The 21,968-nt window shown below is 53.1% G+C and overlaps 1 protein-coding gene across 21 annotated transcripts in view; it reads left to right on the top strand.

The window, feature by feature from the left end:
- Positions 1-21,968, top strand: part of CADPS2 (calcium dependent secretion activator 2) — a 457,875-nt gene that overhangs the window by 86,587 nt on the left and 349,320 nt on the right. For all 21 annotated transcript variants that reach the window (XM_041727924.1, XM_041727925.1, XM_041727927.1 and 18 more), the window contains exon 2: positions 4,730-4,843. In XM_041727924.1, coding sequence (XP_041583858.1) covers positions 4,730-4,843 — 114 coding nt within the window. The remainder of the gene's footprint in view (positions 1-4,729; positions 4,844-21,968) is intronic.

The raw sequence follows: 21,968 nt of genomic DNA, 5'->3' as shown, positions 1-21,968 counted from the left end.
AGTCACGTCCGAGCGTTGTTGGCCTTCAGCTGTAGGGTGACCTGGCAGGGGGTGGGCGTAGCGCGGGCGCCGAGTCTCGGGGATTTGGATCTGTTCGGATGTGGTTTGGTCCCAGACACTAATGAGCTCCCTTACGATGATCTCTCCAGACAGGCTTATTTCTGTTTTCAGGTGAAGGAAGTTGAGGGGTGGGCGCTCCAGGGGTGGAGGGGCTGCTCCGCGTTGAAAAGCGCGTCAGACTCGTCTTCACCCGTCGTCGCGGGCCCACCTGCCAGGTGCGGCCCTCAAATTCCGGCTGCTAGAAGAGGGAGGAGGTCAGAGTCGGGGCTGTCAGCTGCCTTGCAGGGTCTCCCGCCAGTCATGGACCCTGTTGCTCACATCCCCTAGGACGTCACGCAGCGCCCGCCCGAGGGCCGGGACTCTGGATGCAGAGCACAGCCGTGCTCGCCGGCTGCCGGGCTCCCGACTGTCCTCGGGGGCTGGTCTCCTGCTGTAGTCGAGGTACGGCTGGGAGTCTTCAGTTGGTCATGACTTAGAAGAAAAAGGCTAGACTCTAATTTGAACATGGGAGAAAAAGAAGAAAGAAACACCTAAGAAACATAAAACATCCCTGACTTGGGGAATTGTCTTTTCCTGCGGCAGTTACCGGATAAATCACCGCTGGCACCAGGATTCACTGGCCGAGCTTTCACTGTCGGTGTTCGAGGTGTGGAGTTATGAGGCCGATCACCTGGCTGTATTGAGAGGTTTGCAAAGATATCCATGTTCTAGTTTCTGCAACTTAGTTTCGTATGAAAAGCTCTCTAAACGTTCCCGTGGGATAAGTTTCGCATTAGAATTTTCTCTGTGTTAGAGAAACGGTGTGCGTTCGCCGGTAAACACGCGGGCGCGGAGGCGATGGGCGGGCGAAGCTGGGACGGGATGAATCTTAAAGTCAGCTGCCCCAGGGAGCGTTGAGTGGTAAACCGCGTCACACTGGGCGGATCTGTCGCCACAGCTCCCGTTTCTCTCCTTCATCCTGAACTGAGGGCTCCCTGCAGCGGCCCGGGCGAAGACCGCGGGCACCACGCGATGGCAGTGCATGAAGCTAGGAGAGTTCCTTGGCCCTTGGGTCCCTTGGGTGAAGGGACCAGTGTCCTAAAAAATACCGAGCAACTGGAACAGTCGGCCAAGTGTAGCAGGATGGAATGTGGCTTCATGGGACACGTCCGGGGTATTTTGGAAATTTCTGTTGAGCACGATGGGAGTCCATTGACGCGACTGCCAAGAAGAGTCAATTAGTCTCTGGTTGGGGTCAGTAGTGCCTAGGACGTGGGTCGTGGCCCACCGTTGGGAGAATCGGGACCCGTCCACGCAGCACGCTTGCCGGAGGGACGCCACTGTCAGGCCATCGTGACCTACGACGTCCACATGGCGTGAGCTGCAGCTGTCAGCGCGCGTCTGTGAACTTACGTGGAGCTGAGTCTTACCAACGATGGTGTTTGGTCCACGAACATGGGAGCGTGTGCCCCTGGGGACGTCGGGGGACTGCGGCTCGTGGCCAGGCCTGCGCCTGCCCTCCGGCTCCTGGAAGTGAGCGTCCGTGTGTTCTGTCTTAGCAGTAGGACCAGGACGGTGCGAAAGTCGCAGGGGACATGCGTTTCCATTCTAGACGATGAGGACAGGCTTCGCGGCGAGGTGATGGAGCTGTGGAGCGGCCTGAGATGCCCTCCCTGGGATTTCATGAGGATTTTTATTTTTTTTTAAGATTTTATTTATTTATTCAGAGAGAGACACAGAGAGAGAGAGAGAGAGAGAGAGACAGGCAGAGGGAGAAGCAGGCTCCATGCAGGGAGCCCGACGTGGGGCTCGATCCCGGGACCCCAGGATGACGCCCCGGGCCGATGGCGGCGCTAAACCGCTGAGCCCCCCGGGCTGCCCGAGATTTCGTCAAGATTAATGCCTTGATCAGAAAATCGAACGCGATCACTACTCTGATTCTGTTCTGTTGTCGAAGTTTTTCTGAAACTCTCAACAACGAAATGTCAAAAAAAAAACAAAAACAAAAACAAAAACAACACACACAGTGGAGGGATGGAAAGGCCCGTTGGTCTGTTGTTCGGTCTCCCGGCAGGATGATCGGATCTGAGGTCCGTGCAGCGGATCATGACCGTTCCGAGTCAAAACACGTGCAACGTCGCCACCATAACTTCTCTTAGATCTAAATTAGAATTTTGGTGAAGGGTCCTGGGATTTGAGATCTCAGATGAATGTAGCAGGATAGGGTGAAAAATCTCTTCCACTTACTTTCCATCTGCCCGTTGCCCGCAGCCATCCTCCCCCAGTCTCCATCTGCGTAGGGAAGCAGATTCACATCCATGTTCTAATTTTGCCCTTTGCCAACGGGAGTGGTGGCTTATTTTTACCTACTGTTCTACAACTAGCTTCCTTCCCCCCAGAGATCTTACAGATCTTTTCATATCGTACCCAAGAGAAGGTCTCCGTTCTCTTATGGAGCTAATAGTGCTGCCGCTGTGTGCGCGTGGTGCTCGTTGGCCCCTATTTGTGGAAACCGAGGCTGTTGGCTTCTCTTTTTCCTCTTTGCCCCCTGCCCCGGGCCGAGGCGTGGGGGACGACTAGCTGCCCCGGAGCGGCGCCGAGGTCGGCCAGGGTGGACTGCGGTGTAGGCGGTGTAGACTCCAGCCCTGTGACTTGCAAGCCGTCCGAGACTCCAGGATTCCCCGGCTGCAGGTGCGGCGTCCGGGCGGGACGGGACCCCTGGTGCCTCCTGCTGCACCGTCCTCCCGGCACCCTTGCTCCGTCACGTGACCTCGGTCTGCATTTTGCTTGTTATGAATGAAGTCGGGCTGCTCGCCCGGCGGAAGGCTCCCTCTCTGCACCTGAGCTGTGCCTTCGCCGACGCACTTCCTCTCTGGTTCTTACCCGTGTCTGGAGCCGTGTGCGCGCCCGGGCTCTTTCCCGCGGGAGTCACGCGCGTGCTTCTTCCTCGCTAGTCTTTGTCTGATGGTCTTGCATGGGCGGTTTCTGCTGCGTGGAATTTATTTTTAACGTTTGAATCTATGAGCTGAGGCTTGGGGTTCGTGGTTCCAAGGGTCTCTGACGTGCCCGCATTTAGAGGAATTGAGGCTTCGTGCACCTGGACGGCTTCATCGTCTTACAGTCGACGTGACTTAGACCCTCTCCTGTGACAGCATGTGTGATGCTGCAGGTTGTTTTCCGCTTGGCGGCCCGGTGGCTTCGGCACCATTGACGAGACCACCTTTCCCAGCGGCGTGAGGTGCTGCGGAGGTCTTCCCTGGCGCGTCTCTGAGCACATCTGGGTCTGGTTCTAGCCTCTGCTGGTGGACGATGTGGTTTATTTTGATGATGCAAATAGACTCCAGGGAGCTCTGGGTTCTAACAGCTCTCCCCACTGCTGGGTGTTAGACCTAATTTTTTCTCTCTCTCTCTGTTTTGTGGACACGTGACCTCTCTGTACTTATAAAACAAAGTTGACTTTGACGTATCACTGTGGTGTTGGCCGTCGTTTTAGATTGCGGATGTGACCACCGTCCCCGTCACTCACAGGAGTGTTGAGGCCTGGTACTCAGTGGGCGCCTCTGGCACCGTCATGAACTGTTCCGACGTTGTTGGGGCTTCTGAGAAAACCGCTCAGCTCTCCTTTCCTGGGTTTGGTATCCGTGAAATTTCCAGGCCAGAACCCCCAGAAAGTCGCTCCTTGGCACGCTGTAAAGGATAAGATGCATCTGGTAAAGGAAGATGGAAGTTTCCAGTTTTTGAGGCTTATTTCCTCTTTCTTAAATCCAAAGAGGGAGCTGGGGCCAAAGCTCGTGAGGTCCTGGGCAGTCGGGCGAGGCCTTGCTGCAGCCCCTGCAGCTCGGGGCCCGGCGGCCGGTGTGTCCCCCGCCAGGGCTGCCCGGTGCCAGTGGGCCTGGAGCCGTGTGGCCCAAGGTCACCCTCTGAGGCGGGGGAAGGAGCTGGCTGGTGCTCGGGCAGGGGCCCTGCACCCCGGCTGGGCCTGCCCCCGCGGACGGCCTGCCCGCTGCGCCCTGCACCAGCCACCCCTCCTCTGTTGGACGCGCTGGTCTCTCCTGCTGGAGGGTCGCACCCACGAACCCGGGGCCCGAGCCGGCCGCGGCCCACCTGCCAGCAGGGAAAGCCCACCTGGGCCGTGTTGCCCCCTGGCCGGGGAGGCCCCAGCTGCTGGGCGGCCGGCGCCCTGGGAGGTGGGGGTGGTGGCCCGGCCGCTGTCTTGGTTCTGGGCTCCCCGACCGTCGTCCCCCACAAGCACGGAGGAGGGTGCCGGGGAGCAGGACGCCGCGTGTCTCCCGGCTGCTCCGTCCTGGGCGCCCTGCCTCCTGCGCCCCCTCGGCTGTGGCAGCCGTGGATCACCCACCAGCACGCCCGCCCCCTGCTCTCTCGGGGACGGCGGGCCGTGTCCACAACGGTCCACTTCTCACCGCAGTTCTGGGCTTGACCCGTTTCTGCGGAGACCAGGCCGGGAAGTTTGTGTTGCGTCGCGACATTGGGATCCCAGAGTGTCAGGAAGAGCCGGAGACACTTGGGCGTTGAGCCGCAGCATGAAGTGGGGCTTTCAGCTTTTTTTTTTCCTTCTCTACCATAAAGCTAACTGTAGGCGTGAAAGGGACTTGGGGCCATTAGGATGCCTTAGAACCGAAGCTTTTCTGGGGCGGGCAGTGTTGCAGCTCACGCCCTCTCTGTCTTACAGCTCAACAAGCAACAGCTGCAGCTGCTGAAAGACCGATTCCAGGCCTTCCTCCACGGGGAGACCCAGATCGTGGCCGACGAGGCATTCTGCAACGCCGTGCGCAGCTACTACGAGGTAGGGTCGAGGGGCTCCGGTGCCCAGGGCTCCATCCTCCTCCAGCCGGTCCCTGCCCCTTCCCGTCCCCAGGAACGCCCTGGTAGGCGGGAGGGCGGCGCGTTCGCGGCCTTCCTGGGAGCGTCGTCAGGCTGCTTTTGCGGTTTGAAACTTAATTCCGCAGCCCGGTTTCCAGAGAGAACCAGAACTGGAGACCAGTCCCCTTTTGAGGGGAAGCAAAATGTCGGGGACACTCTCCCGGGGGTGGCTGGTTGAGCTGAGAGGCGCCGGCTTTGGGCCTGCGCCTCTACGTGACCGTTTTTAACCAGGACGTCAGCAGTTGTGCCCTCGGGTTCCCCACACTCTGTCCCGAGGGCTGGTCCCGGCTCCACGCGGGATGCAGGATGCGGGATGCGTTGAGTTCTGTTTCGCCCTGGAGGAAGCCTCCTGCCAGCACCTTGCTGTGCTCTGGTTTCCTGGTGGTTCGTCAGGAGTTCGCATCACCCCCGAGCCCCGCGCCTCACACTTGGTCGTCCACGGCCTTGGCGAGTTGCCCAGACGTCCCTTTTCATTCTGGGCGTTTCAGAGGCGCTGGGGCAACACAGTCCTCTGCGTCGGGCCGACGGTCGAGGTCTTTACCCGCAGGAGCGGGACGTGCCAACTCGTTAGACGCGTAGAAGGGCGATGTGGATGCAGAAGGTCAGAACCTGCCGACGCGGGGATCTCTTTGCGTGAATTACCAATTGCGTGATTGACGTGAGTCTCGTGACAACAGGGACGTTGTCGGCCTGGATCTTGACTCAAAGTACCTTCAGCAGGAGACCTCCCAGTCTCGAGGATAGTATTTTTAGTATTTTATTGCCCCTAAAGTCAGTCTTGCAAGGTGAATTCTTGCCCTGGATCTCACCAGATGAAATACAAGGGCCTGTGCTAGTGTCACGTAATGTAAGAGGGGCCAGAAACCTGTGTTCAGGGTGAAGGAAATGTGGTTCAGGAAAGTAATTTGTGTAAAAAGATGTCATTTTATTTATTTTATTTTTTTTAAGATTTTATTTATTCATAGAGACAGAGAGAGAGAAAGAGGCAGAGGGAGAAGCAGGCTCCATGCAGGGAGCCCGATGTGGGGCTCGATCTCAGGTCTCCAAGATCACACCCCAGGCTGCAGGTGGTGCCAGACCCCTGCGCCGCCAGGGCTGCCCGAAAGATGTCATTTTAAAAATAGCCCATTTTTGGTTCGGGTGGATGCACCGTGGCCCCTGGGCACACTCACATTAGGGAATTGAAACCGCGTAAGGGGAATGTGTGGGGGCTTGCAGTACTCTGTCTGCCATTTGTGTGTGAACCTAAAATTATCCAAAATAAGTATATTCTAAAATAATAAGCATATTAAAACACACAGCGTGGGGCGACTCAGTCCGTTAAACGTTGGACTCTGGATGTTTGGCTCAGCTCATGATCTCCAGGTCCTGAGATCAAGCTCCGCGCTGGGCATGGAGCCTGCTTTAAGACTCTCTCCCTCTCCCCATCCTCCCCGTCCGCGTGTGCTCGCGCTTCCTCTAAAACCACACGTAAAACATAGAACCCAGCGCGACACGGCCACGCTTTCACAGAAGGCACACGTAAGCCGTGCGGGGTGAAAACGCTGTGACCGTAACGAGCGTCCCCTTGGCATCGCACGTGGGGATCGCGTCCTGCCCCGCGTGCCGGACGGGGAAATGTGGATAACCTGAGGCTCTCGGTCTGGAACATAACGCGGGTAGGTCATTTGAAGGAGCAGGGGAGGCCGAGCCTGGAGACGGGTCGGGTGGTGTTGCGTCCCGGAGGTGATCCCGGTGCAGCGGCAGGGCAGGGCGGGCTGGCGGGGACAGGTCCCGGAGCTCTGCCCTGGACGGTGACTAAGCGTTTCAGGATCTGCGTCACCAGGACCCCGACTGCGCCCGCCCCGTAGGCGGCCGAGCGATGAGATGACGGTTTGCTGGGAGGGTTGGGGGAGAGTGGTGAGGAGCGGAGCGGCGGGCCGGCTGCCGGCCGAGGGTTTCCCAGTCTTCGCAGCGACCGTGTCCACCCTGTCGTGGCGCAGCCCCCGGCGCCGTGCTACGGTCGGTGACCGTTGGTAACGTGCTCGTGGAGACCACGCTCCTGATTTACATTTGGGAGTCACTGCCCTCGGTTGGTGCTTGAGCTCTTGAATAGGGACGTTTTGTTGGATGAATGTGGGGGGAAACATTTGCTTCTCCATTTTTTTCCCTCCCAAGTCTTTTCCATTCACGGATCATAGTTTTGTATGTTTTGCGATGACCGTGCGGCGCGGGGGCCCGTCTTGACTTTACGTGGTGTGGCTTATGGCTTAGTAAATACCTGAGTTGTTTCTTCCAGCGTCTCTGGTAGAGTTTTCAGATTTTACCCCCAAGTTGCAGAGGCAGAAGCTAATGCTCACAGGTGTGGAGTGACTCGCCTGGTGCTATGTATCTGGTAAGCGTCTGAATTAAATTTGAATCTAGATTTTTTCAGACTCATCCTGATAAAGCGGTTTCACGGCTGCCTCTTTGAACACACCAGTGTCAGGTGGTGCACGCCGAAAAATATTTCCATTCCGTACAATCAGCCTTTTAAACAGACTCCTCAATTTCATTCCTAAAATAAGAATTAGAATCTACACGGCTGATTAATAGCAGAGCTGAAAAAAATCTCTTTCCGCTAAAGCTTTTTGAAAGGTAGATTCTTGGGTTCCACTCAAGCCTGAGTCAGAATTCCTGAGGATGGAGCATCCGAATTTTGGACTTTTAGTCTCGGTGACTTCAAATCACCCTATTTTGCAAAAAAAACATGTGGAACTAGATGTTATAATTACTGGAATAGGTTTCCCCGAAGGAGCCACTGCGTGCCCCACCGCGTAGCAAAACACGCGTTCAGCAAATACTGGCTAAGTGAATGAGGATCGTAGCGCTCGGTTCTCTATGTAGAAACGTGTATTTTGTTCTTTCCTCCCCACCCCCCCCCGACATCTTTTTTCTAAAAGTGTTGTTTCTGAAAGTATGGGGTCTGTTTTGCTGTAACTGTTCTCATTCATGGTTTGCTTCTTCAGGGATTCCCAGCACGGTTGAGCTTCTGTGTCCTTGCTGGTTTAGAATCTATGGTTCTGTGGTCTATCTTCTTACGTCCTTTGTTGGATATTTTGCTGGTAGCTCAATACGACTGTTTTCGACTGTTAATCATCTTATCAGTGGGCAGTGTTCTCATGCATTAAGTCTTGTAGCTTTTAGCTGTGATGTCTGTCATTACCGTTAGAAATGGCCACGAAGAAACCTAATCAGTGTGTATTACCAATAAAACAGTATATCTTCGTGCTCTAGGAACACAAGTTCTCCCAAAGTCTGTAGGCTACTGATTTTTTTTTAGCTTTTTAAGCTTTTTTTTTAGCTTTTTTTTTTAGTTTTTTTTTTTTAACTTTTTTAGCATTTAACTAATATCATAAATGCTATTTAATGATTTTATGACGTCTTTTCCAGCTCGATTGTATGTCTATTTTCTAAAGACAATTAAGAGTTACCTGTGTGTTCTTAATGGGTTTAACTTCAGATATTTGGTTTATGTCACTTTAACACTTGGGATCTCCATTATAGGCCTTTAAAAATTTTTTTTATTTATTCATTCATTCATGAGAGACACAGAGAGAGGCAGAGACACAGGCAGAGGGAGAAGCAGGCTCCACGCAGGGAGCCTGATGGCGGGACTCGATCCCAGGACCCCAGGGTTACAGCCTGGGCCAAAGGCAAACACCCAACCGCTGAGCCACCTGGGGATCCCCCTCCATTATAGGACTTAAAATACACTTTTCCTCTATGTTATTTGACTTAAAACATCTCTTCAAGGTACATTCACTACCCTAAAAGGTAATTTCTTTCAACTAGATCAGGGCAGGATTGGATTCTGGTGGTACGTGATGCCCTGTCCGGGGTGCGTTCATGTGCCTTTGTTTTAATAAGTACTTAGCACTATTCAGTATGATGTGTGTATTGTGACGGTAACAGTTTTTATTTGACAACGTAATCTTTATCCCATGCATTTTTTTAAGATATCATAAATTTGGCTTTAATATCGGCCTGTGACGTACTAAGAATAAAAAGTCTGTTTTTGGTGAAATTTTACCAATCTTCGTCCCCATAAAGTCAAGCATAATTAGAAAAAAAGTGGACCCGAAGTCTAAACCCCCTAAGAAGGCAGCCACCATGGTACAGAGGGACCCGAACAGGGAAAGAAGTGGTAGGTAACACAGGTAGCTACCTAGTAAAAGTCCGCACCCGGAACCCTGACAGTGTTACGGCTGCTCAGTGGTTGTTAGATTCTGCTGTACTTTATTTGTATTGAAAATTTTTTCCTCCAGGAAAAAAATGTGTGTGCGTGTGTGTTAACAACCCCGTAAGTAACTTCCTATCTGGAGGAAGACATGAAGTGGGCATGAATTCTACAAGTATTTGGCTTTTTCCTGGCTCTCTAGATGCATCACACACACGTTTTTTTTTTAGTTGAGGCAACTTCAGCTGAGTCTGGGAACGGGGAAACATGGGTCTTATTGCAGCGTGATACTTTCCAACGTGTTCTTCCCATCGGGTATCTGCTTGTTTCACAGAAATGAAGTGGACTTTTAAAAATATAAACAATGAAAAAAAAATATAAACAATGATAGTGTGATTCATAACAGGTGGGAAAGTAAATGTCCTTCCTCAGATTTCCAAAAGAATATGCAGATGTTTACTAGTTGCTTTTCAGCATAACAAACATTCAAGTTCTGTTAGCATGCAAAAAAAAAAAAAAGTTGGAGTTTTTTCTTTTTCTGGCTTTTGTTTTGTTTCGCTGGGTTGGCTTTGTTCACAGCTTTTCAGAGAAGGTGTGATTTTCTTATTTCAATTGTTTATGTTCTCTTCTGGTTTTGACAGATGGATGAGGGCTGCAGGGGTGTTTGGTGTTTAAGAAATTGCCAAAAATGTATTGACATTAGTCTCTCTCCACCATCACCACCACCATTTGCTTTTCAGATTTTCTACTTGTTAATAAGACAGAATGAGGGACGCCTGGGTGGCTCAGCGATTGAGCCTCTGCCTTCGGCTCAGGGCATGACCCCGGGGTCCTGGGATCGAGTCCCGCATCAGGGTCTCCGCAGGGAGCCTGCTTCTCCCTCTGCCTGTGTCTCCGCCTCTCTCTGTGTCTCATGGATAAATAAAGTTCTTTTTTTTTTTAAAGACATAATAAGAATTATTTCACTAAACTGAGCTTTTCTCAGTGTTTCTCAAATTTCATATAAATTGAAAAATTTCATCTCAAAATACATTGAACTCTAATTTTGACCCTTTCGTTGCATACTGTAATTAAAAAAATTTTTTTTAAATTCTGGGACTCAGGAAATTTCTACTTTATTAAAGAACACTTTTAAGTAGAATATTGTTAGGGAATTAAATAATGAAGGAAATTTGCTATCCTAAAACTGTTAGAGAAAATACAATATTTTAAAAAGAGGAAAACAAATATCACCTTTGATTCCACAACCTGTAACTCCTTTTAACAGTTTAGTATTTCTCTTTAGCACATGTGAAATTGAAATTATTTGAATTTTTAAAAATACTACGTCATGAACATTCTGTAACAGCAAATGCCCTCCAGAATCATGGCTTTGAATAGCTGCACGATAGACTATTGATTAAAAAAACAAAAAACAACTCTAATTCTGTTTAATTTCCTTCTTGTTAGACATTTAAACTTTTCCATTTTTAGCTAGATTCATAACAGGTGGGAAAGTAAATGTCAGCAAAAATGCTAACATGGTCATTCATGCTCATTTACTTCTGCATGTGCATTACCAGCTGACCTGAAATGAGCACTGTTTACTCTCTTTTTTTTTTTTTTTACTGTTTACTCCTTATACGGGTCACTAAACCGCCCTCAGCAAAGGCACTAACGTTTATGGTACTAAAACTCGGAGAGTGCCATTTTTTCCCCCCACACTGGTGTTAACGTAAAATAAATGCCAACTCTTAGGGTCACTGGCTTCTAGTTGTAGGGAAGCTTAACACTCCGTACTGGTCATTCCTGGTTGTTTGTGAGTTACCTGTTCATGTGCTTTGCCCATGTCTCCATCTGAATGTCCCTTGAAACAATGGTTTATAGGCCTACCTGGGTGGCTCAGGTGGTTAAGCATCAGGTCACGGGTTCCTCCTCTGCACGCGGCCTCTTGCTCAGCAAGGAGTCTACTTGGGATTCTTTCCCTCCCGGCTCCATCTCATGCACGCTCACGTGCGCACGCTCTCAAAGATCCTAAAAAATATATATATACTGATTTATACGTGTTCTTTATACACCAAGACGACTACTAACCCTTTTCTGTGCGGTGGTTCCTCCCCTTCCTGGTCTGGTGGATTGAAGGACATGTTCACACCCCAGATAGGGGCTGCACCCGTTCTGTTTGCTTTGAATTCTCTGGTTCAGAAACCATGGGTGGCGGCGCTTCCCCCTGGCGCTTCCACTCGCCTCCACCTTCCAGCACCCAGCACCTTGTAATTGCACGAGTCTCTGGACGGTAGTTCGTGTCTTGCGACTCTTCCTTCCTTTGTCCTGTGTGGTCTCGCGTCTCACCCAAGATGGAAGGAACAAAGGAGCATGGCTTGATGCTGTAGTAATAGGAGGAATTTCTGGGCTGCGGTTTTGGATGTTTATACACCTATTAAAACTGTGTCGGACCCCAGGGAGCTTCATTCAGCCTGTTCTCCCATGGGAATTAGGGATCTGTTCCAGCTTCCTGGGACCGGCAGTCAGTGCTGCATCCTTCCTTTTACCTTCCTTTTACCTTCTGCTTTCCTGTATATTTTACCCCAAATCAAAGTATGTGCTTAAAAATTAAGTGCAGGGGCGTCCAGCCGGCTCAGTCAGCAGAGCACGTGACCCGTAATCTCGGGGTTGTGCGTTCAAGCCCCACGCTGGGTGCAGAGCTTCCTTCTAGAGGGTTCACCTCAAGGGTCGACCTACTGTGATGGTCCAGGCAGGGGTGACAGTGACATCAGGCCTAGAACGAGAGCCCTGGAGATAAAGACCCAAAGACCCGCGGAGCGATGGGGATATATTTGGTGGTTAGAGATGAGCCTCTGGCCTTGATCATTATCCCCCTCGACCTTGTGTTGACCTCAGTGATAAAATTCAGTTACTCATAATCAAAGAAAAGCAGTCGCATAATATTTGATTTTTCAAATCTGAGAACCTTTTAATTACTCTTTTTTAGAATTGACACACAGAACCCAAGTGTTACTTTCTCTTGCGTCTGCCAACTCCACGGAGAGAGGCTGAGAGGTCCACATTCACATATTTTGATGAAAATTTCTTTATCCTTTATCTTTGGGATAGAAAGATTTACTTTTCCTATTCCGAGGGATGTTTGACCCGTCAAGATTTTTCGAGGTTTGAAATACTGCCCTGGCAAGGGCCTAGTTTTTCACAGTGCGTCGGTGATTGCTGAGTAAGCCAAGACCGGCAGCCTGGGCGGGAGGGTCTGAAGCAGGGTCAGCACACCCGGAGGTGGAATCCCGTAGCGGGCAATGCGGGGCGAGGTTTTGGGTTTGCGTCGAGCTCTGCCGGTCCCATGGGGCTGGTCATTTCGGTGCTAGTGGTCTCCTTTCACATCCCGTTTCCTTGAGGCGGAAGGCGGCCACTTTCAGGTAGGCGCCTGCAGGGGTGTGGCAGAGTGGTCTCGGCCGCGGCTCCCGTGGCTGTTTGGGGCAGAGGCGGCGCTGCCCGTCGCTGTGTTTGCGGGGTTGGCCTCCTGCCTGACAGCGTCCGTTTACGCCGTTTGGGGTGAGGGACGCTCCGGACTTTCTTGCTGGCCGGTGGCTGAGGGAGTCACCTGGAGCATTTTCCTCCTCTTCGCCTGATCTGGGAAGGACCTGGTGGGTTTTCCGGACCCCCACGCGGCGGCCGAGGCGGGGTGCACCCTGCGTCTGCGCTCTCCTCTCCTGCCCCCGACGGCCTTGGGCGGGGCGGGCTGGGCCGTGTCCCTCGGGGCTCCCGGGGCCGGGTCAGCGCCGCCTCAGCCCCTCGGCCCGGGCTCCCCTGCCAGCGGCACCGACGGGCCTGTCCCGGGCTGGGGCTCCCGCGTGGCAGGGGTCGTCTCCGGGGTGATGGGCCCGCGAGCCCGAGTCCTCGGCTCCTCAGGGCCGCGCTGGCGGCTGGGGGTTGGACGGCAGCTCCGCGGTACGGGTCCCTGGCCCTCCCGGGCGCTGGGCGGCCCCTGGATGTCCTCGGGTGACCGGTTCCCCGAGGCCGGTGGCGCACGGGCCACGCGAGGGTGCCCTGAGGTCGGTGCGCTCCCCGCTGCCCAGCCGGCCTTGCGCCATCGGGCTGCTGGTGGGAGGCGGCCGTCCCGTCCCGTCGCCCCGGGCCGCAGGCATCCCCCGTCCCGGGGCCGCGCCCGTCCTCGCCCGTCGCCCGCAGAGCGTGCGGCGCCACGGCCCCCACCGTCGGGCGCTCGAGGCCGAGGCCAGGTCCGCGGCACGGCCGCGTGTGGGGTGGGCGAGCGGCGACGGGCCGGGCCGGGCTGGCAGCGGGAGCTTCGTCGCAGCGGCTCCCCTGCCTTCAAAGCAGCGTCATTCCCTGGCGGGGGACAGCGGCCTGGAGCCCTGCCGGCCGCTACGAGGCGCCTGCCGCGCGCCGGAGCCCGGGGCAGAGTCGCTGTGCGCCCCGTCGCTGTCACCACCACGCGAGGTGCCGCAGCGGCCTCCAGGCGCGGGCCGCCCGCTGTGCCTCGGGCGGGGTGAGGGCGCAGCCGTCCCGGCGGGAGGCCCCTGGAGCGCGCGGGCTCAGGAGCCGCGGGAGCCCGGGCGCTCGGCCCTGTGAGCTCAGGCGAGCGTCACGCCTTCCGGTCCACTGGCCTCGGCCCGAACGTAGCATCTGCCGCTGGCGAAGGCAGCCGCGGGCGAGGAGCGCTGGCCACGTCCCCCAGCCCGGCGCGGCCTTGCTTCGCTTTTGCTCCTGACTCCAGCTCCGGTTGCCCGAGCCCCGCACTTGGCTCCGGGAGTAGGACTCGGTCTCGAGAACACACGGGGCTTCGTGGCACGCAGCTGGCTGCGGGGACTCGACATGCCGCGCAGGCTCATGAGCTGCGCTGACGCGCCAGACCTCGTGATGATGAGTCGCCGGGTGCACGTAAATCCCTACAGCACACATTTGGGGTTTTTTTTTTTTTTTGTAAGATTTTCTCTATTTACTCAAGAGACATAGAGGCAGAGACACAGGCAGAGGGAGAAGCAGGCTCCATGCAGGGAGCCCAAGGCGGGACTCGATCCCGGGACCCCGGGGTTATGCCCTGAGCCAAGGGCAGACACCCAACCTCTGAGCCACCCAGGCGGCCCCACACGTTTGTTTTTAAAAATATTTTTGTGATTCTTTCAGCAAAACTGCTTTCCTTCATAATCTTATGAATCTGTGTCTAAAAACACGACCCTGGGAAGGGATTCAGAGGCTTTGCCCATAGCCCGAAAGGCTCTTGTCCCCGGAATGGTTGGAATCTGACTCGCAGGACGTGCGGAGGCCGCGTCACAGGGAAAACAGAGTTGAAAGCACAGGGGGAAAAGCAGGCAGAGACAACGGTGCTTCCTTTCCGTGGTGGAGACGCGGGTTTCACGCCTTTTATCCTCGTGACTCCTCCCCACTGCGTTTTCTTCATCTGTAAAACGGTGACGAGGCACCTGCCTCCCGGGATCGTTGACGATTAAACCAATTAATGGTTTTTAATTGCCAAGTACGGCACGAAACGTGCACGGCTCTTACTACCTGGAACGTTGCTTTCCCAGAAATGCCTGCGTGTGTTTTGCCCAGTTCAGCACTTAATCCGTGTGACCGTGCGTGCTGCCGCCTAATGGGAAGCTCGCCGGGAGCAGGATCCCGAGGCTTGCGTGCTGCTGAACACTTAGACGCCACGTAATCGGCTTTGAATTAAGTAGCTCACCCGATAAGCAGTTACTGAAGCGCTGATGGGGATCTGTCTTCAGTCCTGGCAAGAGGAGGGCGAGAACGGCGGGGTCCCTGGACCCCGGAGTCCGGGTGGTGGGCAGGGGATGCACGGGCCTGCGGGCGACACGGACACGCGGTGCCGAGGACTAGGGCGTCTCCTCGACGGCCCTCACGCCTCCTGCACAGGCCCAAGCTGACCCGGGCGGCCGGCGGCGCCCTCGACGTGAGAACATCGCACCTGTGAGGTTGACGTCCGTGGGCATCTCCTGACCGAGAGGAGCTGGGGCAGGCTGGGCCGTCACGGCGCGTGGCACGGAGGGCACTGCGAAGGTGCCTTGCCTGTGGGCCCCGAAGCGCCGATGGCTTGAAAGAGCGTGTCCTCCGGAGGCGCCGCCGCTGACTCGTCAGACTGGGCGTCCGCGCCGTGTGTTTCAAGCGAGTCGCAAGACGGTCCAGCCGTCATGCCAGAGTCACACGTGCTCCACCGTGTAGTGCGTGGACTGAAGCACACGGTTTACAGGGGCCGAGGTAGAGGATCCAGAAGGTTTCTCGTGCGATGGGGACACACGCTTGTCCCATGCCTTACGCTCTCTCTGTGTCCGGGTCCATTTAGGCGTGTGCGGTTTGATAGCATTGATGCTGCGTGTCGCGTCCCCACCTGCGTCCCCAGGTGTTGGCGCGTCTGCCCGAATCACGTTCAGAAGGGGACGCACTCCCGATTCTTCGGTGACACGGTGTCCTCGCGGCGGCGCGCGTTTATTATCTCCCAAGCTGCTGACACTGGCTCGCTGGGCGGGACGCCCTCGGGGCCACACTCGGATTCGCCTTGACTCCCTCCAGCCGCCCCCGCTGACCACGTGCCGTCGGAGCATCCACTAAGGTAGGGGACTGAGTGTGGGTGCCAGCCTGACGTCTGGGCAGCATCTTGGTGGTCGTAGTTGTCGGGGGCAAGAGCTCCTTTTTGTCCTGAGATGGGAGGTACAGGTTTTCACTTTTTATTTATTTTTTACTTATTTTATTTATTTTATTTTTACGTTTTTACATTTTAAATCACAACAAATATTTACGGAGAGAATCTTTCGTTCCCTGATGGCCTTTAATCTTTACATAATTTTTTGATAAAACGGTAAGCAATGATTTTCTACCTTTGTGATTTTTTTTTTCTGTCACCTTGGACTATATTTTATCCTTCGTATGCTGGTGGGTTTTTAGCTCGACTAGTTTTTTTTTTCTGTTCTGAAAACGTCTATGTCACGTAGGCCAGGATGGGAGGGAAACCCCCCTGTGCTGTACTTCCCTCATGAAACTGCTCGCACCTCTAGCGGAGCCGGGGTCGGTGTTCGAGCGTGAGCGCTATAGATGCACGATGAGGGTCCTTCCAGAGCCCGGGCGCCGCAGAGACTTCACCTCGGCGCCCTGCATGTTGGGAAGAACAAGTGGGACCAGCTCCTCCTCCTCCTCCTGTGCCCAGTAGCCTTGGTGTTGAAGACTGGCTTCCCTCGCAGCGCTGGGGGTGGCGTGAACTTGGCCGCCCTTGGGCCCTCGCATCACGGAGACAGCAGAGGGCTTGCACGAGCTGGGGAGCCGAGAGGACGCGGCCCACCGGCCCCACCTCCGTCGGGCTGCCCTTCCCCCGCTGGCCCCCTCGCTGCCTTCCTCCCTGCCTGGCCCCCCTCCTCCCACCGCCTCTGAAGAGCCCTCAGTATACTCAGCAGCACCCCAAGCCTCTGAGGCGCCTGCTGGGCCTCCTCCTCCCACACTCGGAGGCCTTGGCTCCACCACCTTGGCTCTTCCCACGGATGCAAAGGGGGCGGAGTCCTTAGAACAGAGGAATTTGTACGTTGGCTTCTCTTTTTGTTTTTTGTTTTTTCCTCTTCAAAATCCGTGCGCTTGGGCTGGCGTCGGGGAGCCGTCCCTGAAGGTTGTGCTGTTGAGACAGGACGCGGCAGGTGATTGTTGTAGACGCAGCAGGCTGGAGGTGGAAGCGAGAGCGAACGCACCCCGGCCGTAGGTTCTCGGTCAGGTTCTGTGTGAGAAATGAGTTTGTTTGCTTCTGCTCCCTACCGTGTCGCGGGTGCGGTCGGGTCCTTGGCTCCCCACGCTGACCTGACGGTGTAGAGTCCTTGGCTCTCGGCTCCCTTCTCTGATCCACGGTGTTTCCTCTCTTCTCCTAAGCGCTGTGCTGTGGTGCTTGGATCACACGGGGACCTGCTTGGGTTCCTTGCCAGCTGGTAGCGTGGCCGTAGTCCATTTAGGCTGTTAGACTAGCACAGAACACGCAGGGGCAACCCGTAAACAGCAGAAACGTGGTTCTCGATGTTGTGGAGCCTGGGACGCCCCGAGGTCGTGGTTCTGGCAGAGTCAGTGCGTGGCTGGCAAGGAGCTGCTTCGGGCTCGTCCACGGTGCTTTCTTCCCGTGTTTCCGTAGGTGCAAGGGGCTAGGGGGATCCCCGGAGTCTTTTTCACAAGAGCCCTGATCTCATTTGTGAGGGCTCACCCCTCAGGACCTAAGTGTCTTCCAGAGGATTTCAGCCTAGGAATCTGGGGGGACACAAGCCCTCAAAGCACAGCACCTCGTTTCACTAAACTTCCTCATCTGTACTTGACTCGTCAGCGAAGGGGGGAGAAGCTGGAGCTGCCGGAAGATCACACGTGCATCTTGCTTTCCGTTGTGCTGCGTCCTGTTGGCTCTTTCCACTCTCCTGGATCTGGAGAATGCTACTGTCCTGCAGGACTGAGCTCCCCATACTGTATCTTGTAGGTGACCCTCCCTCCTCTCCCCCTCTTCCTCTTCCTCCTCCTCCTCTCCTTCCTTTGTCCCCCTTATCCTCTCACATGACTTTTCCACGTGAGAAGATCTATAGATGCGTAGGGATATGATGGGCAGTGTGGACATGATGGTCCTGGTGGTCAGACTAAGATGCAAGGACTGAATTGCGTAATGACGGTCACGTAAGCTACACAGTTTCTACCTTAGTAAACCCTAAATGTGCACTGAAAAAGAATGTGGCACATACTACAGATAGATAGTATTCCGGTACTTTCTGCCTAGTAATTTTACTGCATGAGGAAAATGATCATCCTCTGCATGGTGCAGTCTTGAATTCAAGGCCCTTGAGCGAGAAGATGGTGAGATTTCAGTTGCTGAATGTTGTATGAGATTTTCTGTAGTGGAGTGTTTTTATTCCTTATTATCTTAATGCTACTTCATTATTGTTAACTTTAGGGTATAAAAATTAATTACCTTTTCATTCATAAGATAGCCTCCATATGGAAAAATCTAAGTATTATCTGGAAGCCAATTTATAGTCTCATTGGGAGAAAAAGTTTTTGCCACTTTTTGTCATGTTCTTTACAATCTTTGTAGAAAGTTTTTACGCGGTCGTACCCATTTAGTATTTTCAATTAAAAATTTAAAAACTTAATCTACAAAAACTACTTATGGTCTGTTGTTTTAAAAAAATGTCTTTGTGCCTTTGGGATGCCTGGTTGGCTCAGTCTGTGATGCGTCCGACTCAGCCTTTTGGCTCAGGTCATGATCTTGGGGTCATGAGATCGAGCCCCGTGTCGGGCTCCATGCTGGTCGTAGACCCTGCCTGACAGTTTCTGTCTCTTCCTCGGCCCCTGGCCCCCTGCTTGTGCATGCGCTCTCCAAAAGAGAAAAATAAACTGTCTTTGTACCTTCAACTTACACATTTTTGAAGTTGCCAGACTATTGAGGCATTGCTACTAAATATGTCCGTTTTTGTTTGTTTGTGGGACCAGGCAGAGGAGAGGAGAACATTTCCTAATTAGGTTCTTGACGGGCTATTTGGGAAGTTAATGCAAAGTGGTACAAAGTGATAGGTGATGCCAGATACGAAAATAAACTGGGAATGTGTCGTATCCTCAGTTGAGAAGCATTGACTGTACGGAAGAGTTAAAAGGAGAGAGGACTTGCACCACAAGACCATCTTTGTTTTGTCCTTTAGCTCATTATGAATTTCCCTTCAGTGGCAAATGTTGTTGGTGATAAAAAGTCAGACACAACACATGTGTGTTACAGCGTCCACGTTGAGCTTTCCTGCCATCGTAGTGAGACGCCTGTTGACATTCCACAGAAACTGAACCTTCTGCGCGGCGTCGCGTGGCTGTAAATAGACGCACGCTACTTCAGGCTTGCCTCACGTGAGTGTGTTGCAAACGTTGTGGGAGCCAGGAAATTTAACAAAAATCCCCTACCCCTGGACAAGCAGAGCAGGACTAACTCCATTTTGTGCTGCACCCGCCACCTCCTGTATGACCCCCACATGACCTGCTTATTGTTTAAGGCGCTGCCCCACCCTAGTCAAGCCTCTGGGCACACCCTAATGGGAAATCGGCTCATAACAATGTAACCCCGCCTTGTGCCTGCCAAAACTGGGACCTGATTCTGACCAAAATAATAGGCCAGCTCAAGTGGATACTATAGGGTAAAATGTAATTCAATCGGGCACCTGCGTGTGGACCTACATGACTGCAACTTTCTGTGTATATTACAATCCCATGGGCCACTGGCCCTATAAAGCTGCTACGCCTCTTAGTCTCAGGGTCCAAGTCCCTGCTCCGCTGTGTTGGGTGCACTTGGAGCCAAGCTCGAGCTTGTAATAAACCCTCGTGTGTTTGCATTGGTGTCGGCTCCTTGGTGGAAGGCCCGCCCGCTGCGCCCCCCCACCCCAGGCCTCGCCTGCAGAAGGTCGCGCCACATCCCTGAAGCAGCGCCCGGCCGTCGAGCATCGAGGGTCGGGTATAGACAGGTTAAAGGGAACCGCTGGGAGTCGTCATCGCCACGGAGGAGGCGAGCCTCCGCTGCCCTGCCAAGGGACGGCAGGAACTTCGGCGGCCCCCTGACGTCTGTGCGTGGATGCCCGAGTGGCAGGCCCCGGGTCTCATCAGCGCCGCTGCCGTGGGTGGGAGAGCGTCTGGGAAGCATTGCAGCCAAGGCCTATTTTTCCCCTAAACCTTTAGCCTTTGCTTTTCTGTCTTTGCTGTGGTTTTTGCGGAATGTACCACTGCCTCAGGTGACTGCCGTGTCGCGGAGTCCGGGTGTTGAATTCTGTAGACAACAGCCTCAAAGAGTAAACTTGAACGTAGTAAACATACAACCAAACCAGCAAAGAAGCCAGCACTGAAGTCTGGTTGTAGAAGACTTGGGCACGGCCACCAAGATCAGTGAGGAGGCGCCCGTAGCACGGTCGTAGTTCAGTTGGGTTTTGGCTGCTTTGGACAGGTTGGGCCGATGGATCTGGAGACTTCTATGAAGCGATATTTCTGTTGGAGAAGTTGAAGAAGAAATAGAAAACCCGGATGAACTGCTGTTTGTTCATGAAGATAGTGAAGTGATGAGTCTGTTCGACCAAGACCCTGGGCTCAAATACTTTTACCACACCTTCAAGGAAAAATAATTTCTCATTAAGAACCGTTCTGGAAATTAGAAGGAGTGCTTGGTTCTTTGTACAGTATCTTTGTACAAACCAATCTTGGAAAAAGATAAGAACAGAAAACCAAAGAGCAGTGTTTTTACATGGATACAAAGATCAAATATCAGGAAATACATTTCAGTGCTCTGTGTGTCCTGCAGCACGTGATGCCCTCAGCGGATGAATCAGGATTAAAACTGTTAATACCATACTGAGAAAAGAGATCATGATTATGTTAATGTAACAGAAATGGCATTATTACAGTTCAACATGGCTTCAAGATAAAAATGGGCAGGATAAAAATGGGCACTAAAAAAGTTCTTGAATTTCAGATTATTCACAGAAAGTATTCCTCAGCCATTAGAAACGACAAATACCCACCATGTGCTTCGACGTGGATGGACCTGGAGGGTATGATGCTGAGTGAAGTAAGTCAGTCGGAGAAGGACAAGTATTATATGGTCTCATTCATTTGGGGAATATAAAAAATAGTGAAAGGGAATAAAGGGGAAAGGAGGGAAAATGAGTGGGAAATAACAGAGAGGGAGACAGAACATAAAGACTCCTAACTCTGGGAAACGAACTAGGGGTGGTAGAAGGGGAGGAGGGCGGGGGGTGGGGTGACTGGGTGGCGGGCACTGAGGGGGGCACTTGACGGGATGAGCACTGGGTGTTATTCTGTATGTTGGCAAATTGAACACCAATAAAAAATAAGTTAAAAAATAAACTCAAATTATAATACCATAAAAAAAAGAAAGTCTCCTAGTTAACGAAGACTTTGAAGTTTTCCAAAGAAAATCAGGAGTAAGACAAGGAAGGATGTCACCCTGACTATCCAATATGAAGTCCTGGCCACTGAAAGTGAGAAAAGAGTCCTTAAACTTGTAAACTGTCCCCAGTTGCAGGTGCTGTTTCCTGCCTAGACCATTTCAGGAGGAGCCGTAGGGAACCTGCTGGAACAGAGGACTTCGGGGTTGCCGGAGGAAAACTAGGCAGACATACAGAAAACAGTCTTTTACTTCTTAACCGGGAAGATGGCAGGAGAAGAAAATCATTCTCAAACATAAAGTACTCGTGAGACACAGATCCAGCCAAATGCCTGTACGGCTCCAGGGGAGAAATAGTAGAAAATCTCACTGAACGTAGAGAACACGTTTCTGGTTGGGGAGATCGGACCCCAGCTCGTCGGGCAGGCGGTGCAGTCACCCCCAGCAGGCCTGCTGCCGTCTGCTGTTCCTTGATACGGATCCTGAAACTACACGGAGAAGCAGGGGATCCGGAGTAGCCAAGGTTTTGCAGGAGAAGAGGCGTGGCGCAGGGGGACGTGCCCTGCCAGGGGCAGGGGTGGAAGCGCGAGGGCCTGTTTGCTCCCCCGCTGTCAGTGCTGCCGTCACGGGTCCTGCGTAAACCTGCGCGTCGATGTACGCTTGCTGGGCTCCCAAGGGGCGTTACAGACTTTCAATGAAATGATGGACTGATGAATAAACATCGCCAGGATAATCGGCCTCCCATGGGAGCTAACTACTGGCATCTGTCCTCACACTCTGCACAAATACATTCCAGACATTAAATACACATGCGAAAAGCAAGAACTTTGAGGAAAATGTAGGCAAAAATAGAAAGGATGGCAGGTTTTTTAAGCCAAAGAAGGCACAAGCCATAAATGATTAGAAAAAAAAATTTTTTTTTCTAAAAGCAGAAATATTTCACAGGACAAG

Source organism: Vulpes lagopus, chromosome 13 (assembly GCF_018345385.1).
Source record: "Vulpes lagopus strain Blue_001 chromosome 13, ASM1834538v1, whole genome shotgun sequence".
Lineage (NCBI taxonomy): Eukaryota > Metazoa > Chordata > Mammalia > Carnivora > Canidae > Vulpes > Vulpes lagopus.
Note: the sequence above shows the minus strand (reverse complement) of the source record. Positions and strands in the feature narration are given on the sequence as shown.